Source organism: Camelus dromedarius, chromosome 32 (assembly GCF_036321535.1).
Source record: "Camelus dromedarius isolate mCamDro1 chromosome 32, mCamDro1.pat, whole genome shotgun sequence".
Lineage (NCBI taxonomy): Eukaryota > Metazoa > Chordata > Mammalia > Artiodactyla > Camelidae > Camelus > Camelus dromedarius.
This window is the reverse complement of record NC_087467.1, coordinates 23216148-23230427: the sequence shown is the minus strand read 5'-3', so window position 1 is coordinate 23230427 and position 14280 is coordinate 23216148. Positions and strand designations below refer to the sequence as shown.

The 14280-nt window shown below is 44.1% G+C and overlaps 1 protein-coding gene across 5 annotated transcripts in view; it reads left to right on the top strand.

Annotated features, from left to right (window-relative positions):
* The window catches only part of SPIRE1 (spire type actin nucleation factor 1), a 140924-nt gene that overhangs the window by 108347 nt on the left and 18297 nt on the right, over positions 1–14280 (top strand). For 3 of the 5 annotated variants that reach the window (XM_064481646.1, XM_064481647.1, XM_064481648.1), the window contains 4 exons: positions 1334–1420; positions 2530–2659; positions 7800–7841; positions 12579–12751. In XM_064481646.1, coding sequence (XP_064337716.1) covers positions 1334–1420; positions 2530–2659; positions 7800–7841; positions 12579–12751 — 432 coding nt within the window. The remainder of the gene's footprint in view (positions 1–1333; positions 1421–2529; positions 2660–7799; positions 7842–12578; positions 12752–14280) is intronic. The other 2 variants (XM_031439240.2, XM_031439241.2) reach the window with 1 other exon arrangement.

Genomic DNA, 14280 nt, shown 5'->3' with positions numbered 1-14280 from the left:
CGTGGTGACAGTTGCTTCTTTGTGTTGCTCTTCTTGCTGAGTTTGTTAGCTCTGACAGTGCTCTCGATGTGCCGTTTAGGATACTTTATTTTACGTATATGCTCGTATCATCTGTGAAGAGAGGTACTTCTGCTTCTCCCTTTCCTACCTGGATGCCCTGATTGGAACCTGCGCTTCGTTGTTTAACAGGTGCTGCGAGAGCAGGCACCCAGCGTTGCTGGATCTCTGATCATGGGGGAGGAATCAGTCCCTCACTGCTGAGTGTGATGTTGGCTGTGGGTTTTCATAAATGACTTGATCACGCTGAGGACATTTTTTTCCAGTCCAAGTTTATAGCGTGTTTTTATCACGAAATTGTGTTGGGTTTTGTCAAATCCTTTTTCTGCATCAGTTAAGACAATCGTGAGTTCTTGTGCTTCATTCTGTGGATGTGGCACTGAGTGGTTTCTGTGTGTTAAACCACCCTTGTGTTTATGGGGTGAATCCCTCTAGGTCGTGATGTATAATCCTTTTACTACCCTGCTGGATTACTGGCTGGTACTTTGTTGAGGATTTTATATTCTTACTCAGAAGGGATTTGGCCTGCTGTTCTCTTGTGGCATCTTTGTCTGGCTTCGTATCAGGGTAATGCTGGGCTCAGAATGAATTGGGAAGTGTTACCTCGTTTTCTAATTTTTGAAATAGTTTGTGAAGGACTGGGGTTAACTCTTCTTTAAATGTTTGAGTTGAACTCACCGGTGGAGTCTTCTGGTCCTTGGCTTTTCTTTATTGGGGGGTTTTTGATTGCTGATTCGGTCTCTTTACCTGTTATAGGTCTGTTCAGATTTATTTCTTCCCTCCCCCCTCCTCAGGACTCTGCCAAACTCTTCTACTTACTAATTCTCTGAGTGTAGCAGGACCTCCTTGATCAGAGCCTGAGTTTGTCTCCAGAATGTGAATCATGTTCCCATTTCTTCTCATTACCCTGGTTTTGTACAAGGATGAAAATAAGAGGTAAAAGACTTTTTGGATTATGAAATAATTCAGTGTAGTATTATTTATTCCATTCATAGTCATTTTAGACACTCTCTGTTGGAAAATGTATCTCAACCGTAATTTCCCAAAATGATAGAGCTAAGTGGACTTGAATTTTCTTCAGTTCTACGTAGTTACTTCTGCTCTGAATCACTCAGTACTTAACTCTCCACTTTATTGCTTTGAAGTGTGTCCTTGGTGGAGCCAGATTACACTTCCATAGTTTTAAAGTGGCATACTTGACGTAACAGCTGAACCCAGGAATTTATAATGAGAATCCTGTAGTCACGTGAATCTTGCACTTTTTGTCTCCTTTCAGGTGAATGGTGATATTCCCCCTCGGCTAAAGAAAAGTGCTCATGAGATCATCCTGGACTTCATCAGATCAAGACCTCCTTTAAACCCAGTATGTCGTCCGGCATGTTCCCTGCGGCTGCAGAGCACCCCAGGAGGCCTTCTCCTCTGGCGAGTGGCCCCAGGATGCAGCTCTTACCGTAGTATTTACGGGGAGCTTTCCTTCTCAGAGTTCTGAAGCCCAGTGTATATGACATTCTTAAGTCAAAAAACACTGAAAATTACTCAATACAGTGCTATCTTACGATGTTTTAACTCAAAACAACCCGAGTTATGGCCAAAATCTGGCCAAGTACCTTCTAGAGTAACGGTTAAATATGATGCCAAATGGTTCCTGGTGTGGGCTGCCCACCATGTTTATGGGGCAAATACTCCACCTTGATTAAATTGTCGTTTTGATACTGTTTCACAGTCAGTCCACCCTGCCGTACCGCCCCCTTTGCCAGGGTTCTTTCTAGGGACTGTGGAGTTGGGGTGCCCTGATCTGGTGTGTGAATGTTGGTTTGTGTTTCCTCCGCTCTACTCTGACTCCCCTGGCTCCACAGCCAGCGCCTCCCAGCCTCTCAGGCTCAGTAACTAGAGTGGGAGGTGCTTCCTTCTCAGTTTGAGTGCGTCTAAAGCGTAATTAATGACCTCTCTCATAAGCCCTTTTAAGATAAGGGAACGGCCACGTTGAAAGGAATGGTACGAAGGCTGGTAGGTCACGGGAGGGAAGAGAGAGCCTGGAGTCAGAGGAGCCCGGGATCCGCACAGCAGCTCCACTGTTTGGTGGTCACGTATCTGAACAAGTTAATCGGCCTCCCTGAGCCTTCGTTTCCTCCTCTGTAGAGCAGATGATAACCTAAGGAGGCTGTGATGACTTACTCAGGAACAGTAATAGTAGCTGGTAACGCACAGTGTGCATCTCACCTGGTTGCCCGTCATGGTAGCCGATGGAGAACATGATTATATCTGAGGCAAAACTGACTCCTTAAAGTTAGTTGAGCATGTGGGACTGACCCACTGTGAAATCTGGTAATCTCCCTATTGCTCGAAAATAGTCTAAGTAGTGTTGTAATCAATAAAATATAGTTTCATGATACTCTACTGTGTGAATGGACTTCAGTAAAAACTAAGGGCAACTACTCAAGCGTCTTAATTGTTCCATTTCTTTTCCCCAAGGTCTCAGCCAGAAAACTGAAGCCAACTCCACCGCGGCCACGGAGCCTCCATGAAAGGATACTGGAAGAGATCAAAGCAGAAAGAAAGCTGCGGCCCGTCTCCCCAGAGGAGACCAGACGCAGCAGGTTAGGTGAGTGGACTGCTCGGTGCTCGCCTGGCCTCGGGTCACCCCTTGTAGACAGCGCTGCCGTGTGGCCGTCCCCCTGCAGAGCACCTTTCCTTGCTCTTCTTTCCCCCCATCCCCCTCACACAGCCTCACACTTGAAGATTATACTTGAAATCCATAGAATTCACGAGCGTGTCATGGTGTAATGGGAAGGACTGCCGGTCTCCAGACTGTGGTTTCAGGACAGTCTTTCCCTCTCTGAGCATCGGTTTCCTCATCAGCAGAAGGGGGATAAAAGTTCCTCCACACCTTTGTTCTGGCTTTCACCTAAGGAATTAAATAGGATTATGGTCAAAATACTTTATAAACTGTATGTGAACATGGGTGAGTTACTATGCTTTAGAAATGTAAACGACAGGTGCGTAGTTTTACTTCAGATGTCTCGTCTTAATTGTGGCTTAAAGATATGGTATTATCTGATGAGAGAATCAATTATTACTGATACCACTTAACTTCCTTTATGTTTATTGTATTTAATGATTTTTATAAGCACGCATTGATTTTCGTTTATAGCAAGACCATATTATGAAACGTAAGCATTTTTGTTGACACACCTCTCCTCCGATTTGTAGGATTAAAGATGCCCAAGGAGCTCAGGGAAACTTCCTTTAGGAAAACAGATTGCAGTGGCGCCTGAACAGGGAAGGAACCGGCTCTGTGACACCGTCTTCTGGTTTTCTCCTCTGGTCTCTCTTTCTACCTCTTTCGGGCTTTTCTTGGTCCTTCAGGATTCTGTCCCGGGCTCACTTCACCCTGAGCAATTACACCCTTTTCCATGGTCTCTGTTTCTGGCTAGAAATGTCTGCTCTATGGGGCCACCTCACCCCTGACATGCAAAGCAGGCCCATGGTGCCCACAGGTAACCTCACCTGCCTTCTCAAACTGTCTCCCCTGGCTCCCCATCTCAGTGTGACCAGGATGGAGGCCTCAGCATCACTTTTGACCCATACCCAGCGGCCAGGCCTGCTGATTTGACTTCTCCTGGGTCTTTCTAGTCATCCCTTCTTTGAGCCCCACAGTGGCGAGCGACCCTGGCCCCACCTCTCTTCTTATCTCCTGAGTCACATCCGCTCTGACCTCGCTGTCCGCCTCCCGTGACTCCCAGTCATCCCACACTGATGCGCTCCTGTTTGGCTCTCGGCTCAGTGCACCGTGACCCGGGCCAGCAAGACCCTGTTGTGCCCGGTCTCCACTGCAGGGCTGTAAGGAAAAGCGCTCCCGTAGGTGTTAAATAATTGAGTGTGTCTTCTGGTCACACAGCTGCAGAGTGTGCAGGGGCTGTGTGGGTTTATCCCTGCCTCATTCTTGTGGCAGTAAGTGTTTTCTCTTTAAAATGATGTTTAAAGCATGCTGAGTGACAAATCCATGGGAGTGAGCACTGATATAATAATGAGCTGGAACATTTAACCATGTGAACTGAGAGTTCTTATCCTAGGAGTCCCTGAGTGAGCCTGAGCAGGGTCTGTGAGTCCCCTGAAGTATAAAAAATGTGTGCATATTTCACAGAGGGTGTGCATGTGCATTTTTCTGGAGGGAGGTTCCATTGCTCTCCTCAGATTCCTAAAAGAGGGTCCACAGCCTCAAAAGAGTAAGAACTTACACTGTGGAAAAATAAGGAAGTGGTATCGTAGGATGGCAGCTGAAGACTATATTTTTAAAAAATTACTGTATTAGAGAAGGAATAATGGAGGTAATAAAAAAGACTTCAACAAAACTATAGGGCAGAACAAATATATTACCATGAGAAAAGTAAGCTTCAATATAAATAGACATTTCTCCAAAGAAGACATACAGATGGCCAGTAGGCACATGAAAAGATGCTCAGTATTGCTAATTAGAAGAGAAATGCAAATTGAAACTACAATGATGTATCACATCACTCTGATCAGAATGGCCATCATTAAAAAGTCTACAAATAATAAATGCTGGAGAAGGTGTGGAGAAAAGGGAACCCACCTACACTGTTGGTGGGAATTTAAATTGGTGCAGTCACTGTGGAGGACAGTATGGAGGTTTCTTAAAAAACTAAAACTAGAACCACCATATGGCCCAGCAATCCCGCTCCTAGGCATATATCCAGAGAAAACTTACGATTTGAAAAGACACATGCACCCCAGTGTTCATAGCAGCACTGTTTACAGCAGCCAAGACATGGAAGCAACCTAATTATCCATCAACAGATGAATGGATAAAGAATTTGTGGTGTGTGTGTGTGTGTGTGTATACATACACAATGGAATATTATTTAGCCATAAAAAATGAAATAATGCCATTTGCAGCAACATGGATGGACCTAGAGATTATTATGCTAAGTGAAGTCAATCACAAAGAGAAAGACAAATAAGCTATGATATCACTTGTATGTGGAATCTAAAAAAGGGATGCAAATGAACTTATTTACAAAAGTAAAATAGACTCACAGACATAGAAAACAAATGTTTGATTACCAAAGGGGAAAATGGGGGAGGGACAAATTAGGAGTTTGAGATTAGCAGATAGAAACTACTGTTTATAAAAATAGATAAACAAGTTCCTACTATATAACACAGGAAAGTATATTCAGTATCCTACAATAAACCATGAAGGAGAAGAATATGAAGTTCAGTTTTTTCTATGACTGAGTCACCACACTGTACGTCAGAAACAAAAAAGCACCGCAAATCAACTACACTTCAAAAAAAAAGGTAAAAAAAGGTAAGCTTCACAATTTGCAGGTGTAGAGAGCAGGGCTTATAAACTTCAGCGGAAGAGGGGGCGGGTCAGGCGTGCTTGTGTGGTTTCGGGTGATTTTTGACACACAGTTCCTTCATTTTTGTTACTGAAGTACAGGCAGGTTATATACTGTTATGTCAGTCTCTGGTGCAAGGTGTAATAGTTCAGCCATGCATACACACGCAGATTTCCCTTTTCATATTCCTTTTCATTGTAGGCTATTACGAGATACTGCATATAGTTCCTCGCGCTGTACAATTATAAACTTGTTATTTAAGTTCCTTCATTTTTACAAGTTTTTTTTTTAACCTTTATTTTCAGTTAGACAACTATGTCAGCAGTTGGGGTAGAGGGATGGGCATGGTGTATGTTCATTGCACGGTGGGTCCCCACCGGTGCAGCCACAGTGGGTCGGAAGGCGTTTGGGTGGCTGTGGAAGGAGTTTGCAGAGAGACCGGCAGTCCCTGGCACTGCCAAGGGGACACATTGCATGAAGGGTCCTCACAAACCTTTGTCATAGACATATTCTTCTGTTTCATTTTAAACAAATTAGATGCTGACTAACAGTAAACCTACTTTAGAGTAATTAAATACCAATTTTATGTTGAGTTTATCTTACTATATTTTAACCTTGTGAATTGGTGTTTCACAACAACCAGAATTGAGTTGTTACAGAAAGTGATTTTTCTATGACAGTCTTACCTTTAAAACTGATCTTGAACCTGAAGTGGAAAGGGAGGGATTTGTCTCACGTATTTTCTGCAGGTCTGCATCAGTTCTTACTATGCAGTTCTCTGCCTTGCGGAGTTGGATAAAGTTGGTAGAATTATCTTGAGGAGAAGTTTCCCTGAACAGCTTTATAACCTTTCACCTCCATGTCAGTGCAAGTAGAAGCCCCAGGAGACACTGGGGAGATGCGACAGTGTTTAAAGAAGAAATGTTACCCACAATTTCAGCAGCAGAGGTGTCTGCTGTCGGTGCTTGTGTGTGATGGAGACAGGACTTTGTGCAGTGTTCTTGCAACATTGTGTGTGGCGTCAGCACCTCCCCACAGCGTTAAACATGACCCAGAATTTTATTGATAAAGACATGATTCCTGACACTAACTCAGTTGTCTGTTATTCACCTACTTCCCTATTATTTTAGAGTTCCTTTTTTTCCACTATACTTAAATTTTTTAAAAAAGGGTAAATGATGTATAATGTGCGTGATGCATCAAAAGATAAGATGAATTAATGGCTAGACTGAATGAGTAAGTTGGACGAGATATGTCTGTTAAGCCTGTGTGTTAGAGCTCTGCTGGCAGTCTGCCTTGGAAACGTGGACTTGGGGGGGGGGCGCTCTGCCTGTCCGTGGCCCCGAGGTTCCCCTCTTCTGACTGTAAAGGCACCTGTCTTCCCTGAGCCCGGGTTGTAGAATAAGTGGTACTGGTGAGAATTTGGGGCTGCAGTGAAAAATACATTATTTCTCTCTCTTATGAATACCCAAATTCATCAAATCTTTGTAATAGCCTTTTTTAAAAACAGCTTTATTAAGATATAATTTACCTACCATAAAATTCATTCATTAAAGGTGTACAATTCAGTGTTTTTAGTATATGTAATAAAATTTTGAAAACAAGTGATTTCAACAGGAAATAAATGCTTATTTTTAAGAGATTATATTGATTAACTTTTACTATATGCTAAGCACTGTTCTGAACACTTTTTTTTTTTTTTGTATGGAAACATTTAATCTTCATAACAATCCCATGAAATAAGTACCATTGTTTCCATTTTACAGATGAAGTTACTGAAGCATAGAGAGGTTAGGTAACTCGCCCAGAACCACACTGCCTGTAAGCGGCAGAGCTGAGGTTCAGACTCGGACGCTCTGGGTCTGGAGGCTGCTCCTCAGCTGCAGGTGGCACTGCCTGCAGTAGATGGTACTGACACGTGATGTTGTACCTGAAGGAGACGTTTACAAAGTGTCTCACCTGCATGCAGAGAGCCGAGTTTCCATCCTGAAGTGAATTATTTAAGAACACATTTATTCTTAAACTTTAGAGATTTTGTATGTTCCGAAATCATGTTTTAAAACATGGCTACTTTTGATCTAATTTTTAAGTAAAAACTCCTGTACTATGATTCTAAAATGTTTCTATCTTTGTTTCACTTTTGACATGTTCTTTAAAAAGTTATTTTTTTCTTGTATTGTTTCTCCATTTCAAGTCCTGGTGATGTAACTGAAACTCAGCCTCATGGTTTTATTGCATTTCAGATTTACTTACTGCCTCCGCCTTAAACTCTGAGATGCGCCGCTGCAGGTCTTGAATCTTCTCCCTTCCTCGTCCTCCCTGTGTATTCCTAACAGCTGAATTATTTTCTTTTTATTGTTTGTTTTCTTTTTTCAGCAATGCGGCCACTTAGCATGTCTTACAGTTTTGACTTGTCAGGTAAAAAAAAAAAAGCACTGTCACACCTGACGTGGGTTTTGTGGTTTTGTGAAACACATTTCATGCGTCTGCTTGCTCAAACATGTCAAAAAAGAGAATTGAAAGGCTCTAGGCTGTGGTCAGTCAAATAAAACATTCTGCTGCTTTGAAAATAATCTTCCTGAGGAAAACGCAAACCCCAGTCACTCGGTTGCCTCCCGGGCGCTGTGGTCACGGGACGTGTGCCCTCCTGTGGGCGCCTCGCTCACCCGTGCGCTCGTGAGGCCGTGCCGGCGAGCCCAGCAGCTCTGCCTTTGGCGCATACCCAGCGATTTCAAGAAACAGTTTTGACACTTCTCTCTCAAGCGCTCAGCGTTTAAGTAGCTGAACGCAAAGCTGTCAGCTGCTTCAGAGTGCCGCTGCTCCTCAGCTGGAGGGCAGGAGCTGTCTTTTGTCCCCCAGTCTCCATGGTCCCAGAGCCTGTCCCGGGTGGTTCTGTGAGCTGGAAGGAGTCTCACAGCATGCGAGCGTTGTGATGGCTTTGGCTGTAAAATACAGTTATGTGTCCGGGGTTTGTAGGACGAGTTTAGACCCCTTTTGTTAAATAGCGGGGATTAACAGTGAAACAAGTAGCTCTGAATGACTAAGTTTGGTCTGTAATGTCAGCCTCCTTTTTAACCTGAGTTTTTAAACTGTGTATGTGTGAATTTTCAGAGTCAACTTAATCCCAATAAAATATATTGCAAGGTGGAATTTTTATTTTTGGAAGCTGCTATTTTGAATGTAAAATGAGATACAGTGTTGGCACCAATACTTCCTTCCAGAACATTCTTTTACATGCCATGGAACTGTTGGCATGCCTTTATACAAATTCATATTTAAAGAGCCAGAGAATTCTAGTCTCATGTCCTGTCTGTGAATATTTACTGAGTATCTTCCAACTACTACACTAGTTCCCAACTCCTTTTTTTAAAAATTTCAGTTTATATTTGTAGTCAGGCATGACTAATATTTGCACTTTCAAGAAACTCAGATAAATATTTGAGTCTTCACTTACTACTTTTGACTGACCACTGAAGGGCCTTTTCTATTCTCTTTATCCATTTGATGATTTTTATGTTGTCAACCATTTGCAGAGTGATTTTGTGGAAAGAAAAAAAAGTTGATCTGGAAAATAAGCTCAGAAATGTTTAGAGCACACGTGTCACCGCTGACCTACAGAGCTGGCAGCACGTGCTCCAGATGCTCTCTCTCCTGAGTCCCTGTGAGAGGCGTTCCTCTCAGGCGGACCGCGGGGGGCGGCTGGCTGCCTGCACACTGACTGCTGGCCGACGAGGCTCGGGCGCAGGGGTGGCTTAGACGGCGTGGCCCCCACACACGCTGCGTGCAGCTGTACCTTGTGCCTTAGCGCTTTTTGTGTCGGGAAGAAGGCTCTTGGTGCTTAGCCTCCTTGACGTAAAAGAGAAGCCAAAAAGTTTTGCTTTCCCTGCTTATCATTTGCCATAGTTGATTTTGTACCTGAGTCCACTTTGTGATTTCTACATGCTTCATTCTCGATTTCTTGTGCTACTTTCATGTTTTCATTGTTGCATTTTGACCAATCAATTTAAATGTCCCAGATTATAAAGGGAAAGATTGATCCATTCTTCTAACCTAAATGCAGAGATTGGAATGCATTTCTTCTCCAAGCTGAGAAATTAGCAAACTGAGAAGTAAATATTTAAACATGTAGTATAGAAAATGCCTCTGAACTTAAGTATAAAGTAAGATGTGTGTGTTCTGCTTCAGATATGTTTAGGCAATATTAATTTTTAATACTATTCAACAATAATTAAGGTGAGTATAATTTATTTTTCCAATGCAGATACCAAATATATAATCTGCATCCAGTCATATTTCCTCCAACTAAATATAGCAGCAGCTGCGTCTGTCTGACACACAATTACTAGACTGTGTAATGACAGGAGTTATTACATAAAGTATTTAATATCATGGTTCTGCAGTTGAGATTCTAAACATGAGGTGCATGACCTCTAAAGCTATATGTAGCTTCTTAAATATTTTGCTTACTCATAATTCCATCACCAGAAATTCTATGGTGTGGTTTCCTCACTGAATACATTGAAGTAATAATGATGTATTATTCATTTGAACAGAAAAGTATAAGTAATCAAACTACTTAAAAATATGTTCAGCTGGCCTTTTACAAATACATAGTATGAGGTCAGATCACACGTGGCAGTTAGCTTCACACGTGGAGATCGTTCTGAAACCTGACTGTGACGTAACAGCTTTCCACCAGCCCCGTCTAGTCCCGGAGCTTGGACTTAGGGCTGGGTGCTTATTCCAGCAGAGGCAGCCAGTGAGCTCAGGTGTGCAGGCCCCCTCCACACAGTGGGGGGCATTTAGAGAGCCGGGGGGTGATTTCTCAGACCCCCGCCCCGAGCATGAGGCCATCTCGCGGCGGCCGCCGTCCCCTCACAGTGTCCCCTGAACGTCAGTGGAGATGACGCCCTCGTGATTTCTACCAGCCTTGAGTGCCAAGGGTACCATTTAAACTTTTTAAATCTGCCGTAAGTGTCTTTTAAGCATTTCTTAAGCAAAGACATCCATAAAATCATGTGTCTGATACCGTAATTACACGTTTCCTGAAACGTCACTGTGAGTATGCAGCCACCGAAGTGTCCTGCACACGCCACTGGCGGCCTCGCCCTCAGGGCCGCTCTGACCTGCTGGGTGGGAGCTTGGGCCGCTCGGGTGGGAGGCGCGTGTCTTCACGAGGGCGGCTCTGGTTTTGGTTCCTCCACTCTGTGCTTCCTTGTGGAAGACTCACTGCTACCAAGACGTGAGCTTCAGTCTTCAGTAGGAAGTGCAGAAAATGAGATACACTGCAGACTGAGGCTTTTCAAGGTATACTTCCAGACCGTGTTTAAACATTAGCTTTTTCTTCAGTAGGAATGAACCAGTTAGCCCAACCGTTGCCTCCTCTGCTTTTTGGAAAATTTACTCTCTTAGGTGTGGCAGCCTACTGCTCTGCACGCCTCCTTATGAAGGATTATTTAAAGATTTTAGCCTTTATAATTTGTGTAAAAACTTGCTACTTTTGCCCTTCTGTCCCCTTCAGCACACCCTCTCCCCCAGTTGTATACTTGTCCCACCTCCTTAATACCTGGAAAGGTAATAACAAAATTAACTCCTGTGCTGTCAAGTTTTCTACTAAAAATATTATGTAAAATGATAAATGATTGAAAGACAAGTCTTCTTCCCTTTTTCCTTTCCTCCTTTCCTGCTTCCTCAGACCTTTTCTCCTAGTTCACAAGGCCAGTTCTGGTTCTGGCCTTCTTGATTTCTAAAAATGAGCAGAATTTGTAAATATTAAGAGTTACATATGTATCATTTATAATAATTTACATAATTCTTTTAAATAATGTCAAAGAAGACTGGACTAGAACACAATTTCATTCTGAATGTTTCCTGGAAGTCCTGTGCATCATATTGGGGGAACAGTGACAGACAGAACCCGCTTGCATTTGACAGCGACTCGGGTGCAGTGCCTCCCCCCGGAAGGAGCCCTCGCCTGACTTCTCACTCGCTGCTCCTTATCCCCTTCTCCCTGGTGAACGACAGGGCTTTCTCGGCCTGCTCCAGCGACAGAGACCAGTTCATGTGATGGTCTGCGCGTTAAATTATGCAGTGGCTACTTTTGTCACTTTTAAGTAGTCTACTTTAGTAGTTAGATATTAAAATTATTAGTTTCTGAAATGCTGAGGAAAATGAGTTCCACTTGCACGGGAAGGCGACGGGCTGCAGCGCAGCAGAAGGGGCCTCCAGCGCCAGGCCTGCCACACTGCCAAGCCTTCTCTTCCTCACACAGGGTGGCAGAAGTCAGAGTTAGTGGTCGCCATCCCTGACTGCACCGGTGCTCAGTGCTGGTGTGTGGCTGTCAGCCTGCTGACTCCTCACAGCAGGCCCACGACTGTGCGAGCCCCGTTTTACAGACAAGGAAATGGCATGTAGCTTGGCTCAGGGTCAGACAACCAGCAGCAGAGCTAGACTGTGAATCCAAACCGTCTGCACGTTGCTGTATGCCGGACACACTGACCTCTCTGCAGTGGGCTCTGTGCTCTGTGTGTTGTGCACTGTGTTCTCTGTACCCTGTCCTCTAGAGCTAGACGCCATGCCCTGCACTCGGCGCTGCCACATTCCTTTCACTGCCTTCCCGTCCAGACTTGAGCTGTGAGTAACTAGATCAGCTTTATCAGAGGGAATGTAGCCCAGACTCTTCGTGTCCATGTTCATATGTGTATAGAGTATTAGCTATTTTTATTTTTCAATCAAACCATTTTCAGATCTTACAGCCGTATCTTCATAAGGCTTTGTGCACCCCCTCGCTGTGAGCTGCTGACCACTAGCTCTTTAGAGGCTGAGAAGTGAAGCTGGCTTCTCTGGGCCTCTGGAGAATAAAGAGGTGGGAGTCCGTTACCGATGGGATTTCTTCCAGCTCTAAATTTTAATCTACAAATGTGAACATACAGTTACTCATTTGAAGGTTTTGCTCGAACCTGACATAATCTAATAGAAGTGTTTTGTATGCGTAGGCGGGACGGTGTCTGTCCTCTGCGTCGTATTTGTTCGACATAGAAATGCCAGGTCTCCTTGGGTGTGGTTCCAAGTGCAGGTACTTGGAAAAGTGCATTTGGTCCACTGATTACCTTTCTGGGCTCAAGAAAGGATAAGCTCTCACCTTTGTTTTACCAGATGTAACTACCCCTGAATGTCCAAAGAATGCTGTGGAATCATCAATGGTGAATGGAGGTGTAACGTCACAATCAAAAGAAGGTGGGTCGGGTGCCCGGCCGCAGGTGCCTGTGCAGCGGAAGAAGCTCCTCAAAGCTCCCACGCTGGCGGAGCTGGACAGCTCTGACTCCGAGGTGAGGCCCCAGGCTCAGGGTGCGGGCGCCCTCTGGCCTAGTTTACTAGTCTTGGTGCTCCATCTCTTCTCTCGCTCCCATTTTCCAGTCAGTAAAGTTAGGGCTGAAATTGACTTGTTTGGCAGGAAATGAAACAGTGGATTACTCACTGTTACTTAATACAGGCCAGTGTAGTGACTATAGTTTAAAAAATAGATTATGAACTCTGTATATTCTTAGATTGTAGTGGGGTTGAAGTCAGTCAGCAACTTTCAAACCTGTATTATCCTAAATACCTTTCCCTTTGTTTAGGTGAAGGAAAAAGAAAAAACGTATTTCTATGGAGCTTTCCCTCTCTAAACACACCCCCACCCCCACATCCCCCCATCCTAAAGCTTGTTCTTTCTGTAACGCAACAGACAAGCCTCTGAAGAGCACACTGTGCTGGTTTCCCACAGGGCCTTCCATGACCCCTAATCCAGCAGTATCAGTAATAACAGGTTTGCTGCTGAACATCTTTTGAATGTTGAAAATAATAAAGAAATGCCCCTGTTACTGCCCGACTTCAGTGCGTGCTCACTCTCATCTGTCATATCTCACCTATCTTCCTAGCTTCCCCAGTTCCATCTTGCAGATACCACCAGAGTCTTTGTCACTCCTCCTTGGAACCTTTGAAGGCTCCCTGCCACTTACAGGATTAAGTTCATACCCCTAAGAAGCGTCAGAGCTGTGCACTCCAGGGCCTGCAACCCTACTCCGTGCCTCGGTTTACCTTTCAGCCCTACCTGGCCCCTGTTCTTTCCTGTTCAGCCCTTATTCCTCCGCTCTGTGCATCTGCGTCTGCAGCCTGCCCAGCCCAGCTCTTCTTTTCCCCGACACCAGTGACCCAGCAAGACTCTTTCTCTGTGATTCCATCATAACCTTCCCATTGGCCTGTTATGTTAGAGCACGTGACCCTTTATAATAGAATTATCCACTCATCAGATAATAAATAGTAGTAGTTAAGTAATAAGCATTAACTGCAAGCTTGAGTTGTTGTCTTTTAAAAGTTTCTAGCTGTTAAACTGGGCTAGTAGCAGTGACCCAGAGACCGTGCACCCTGCTTCCGGCCGTGGGGGTGAGCTGGCGCTGCTCGTGTTTCTTACTGCACAAAATAGCATGAGCATTTTCCAATCTGATTAGTCCTTTTCCAGCATGATGCCTAGTATTTGTGTGATCTTCCATCATCATAATCTGCCATCTGTATTTAACCAGTCCCCCATTTTTGAACATTTAGGCCGTTCCCAGCTTTCCGTTACTCTAAATAACAATAGCGTTGTGAACATCCTCATGACACGTTTTTGCTTTGAATTATTCTTCAGAATATTTCTGGAAGAGTGTTGGCTAGGTGAGAGAATGTACATTTTTATAGATTTTGATACATGTTGCCAAGTTCCTCAAAGAAAGCTGTAGTGCCTACTTTTTATTGCGCTAACTCTGTGCTGAACTCTAGGTGTTACAAGTTCGTGTCTTCGCAAAGACCCTTGAAGCAGCTATATGCCCCTTTTATA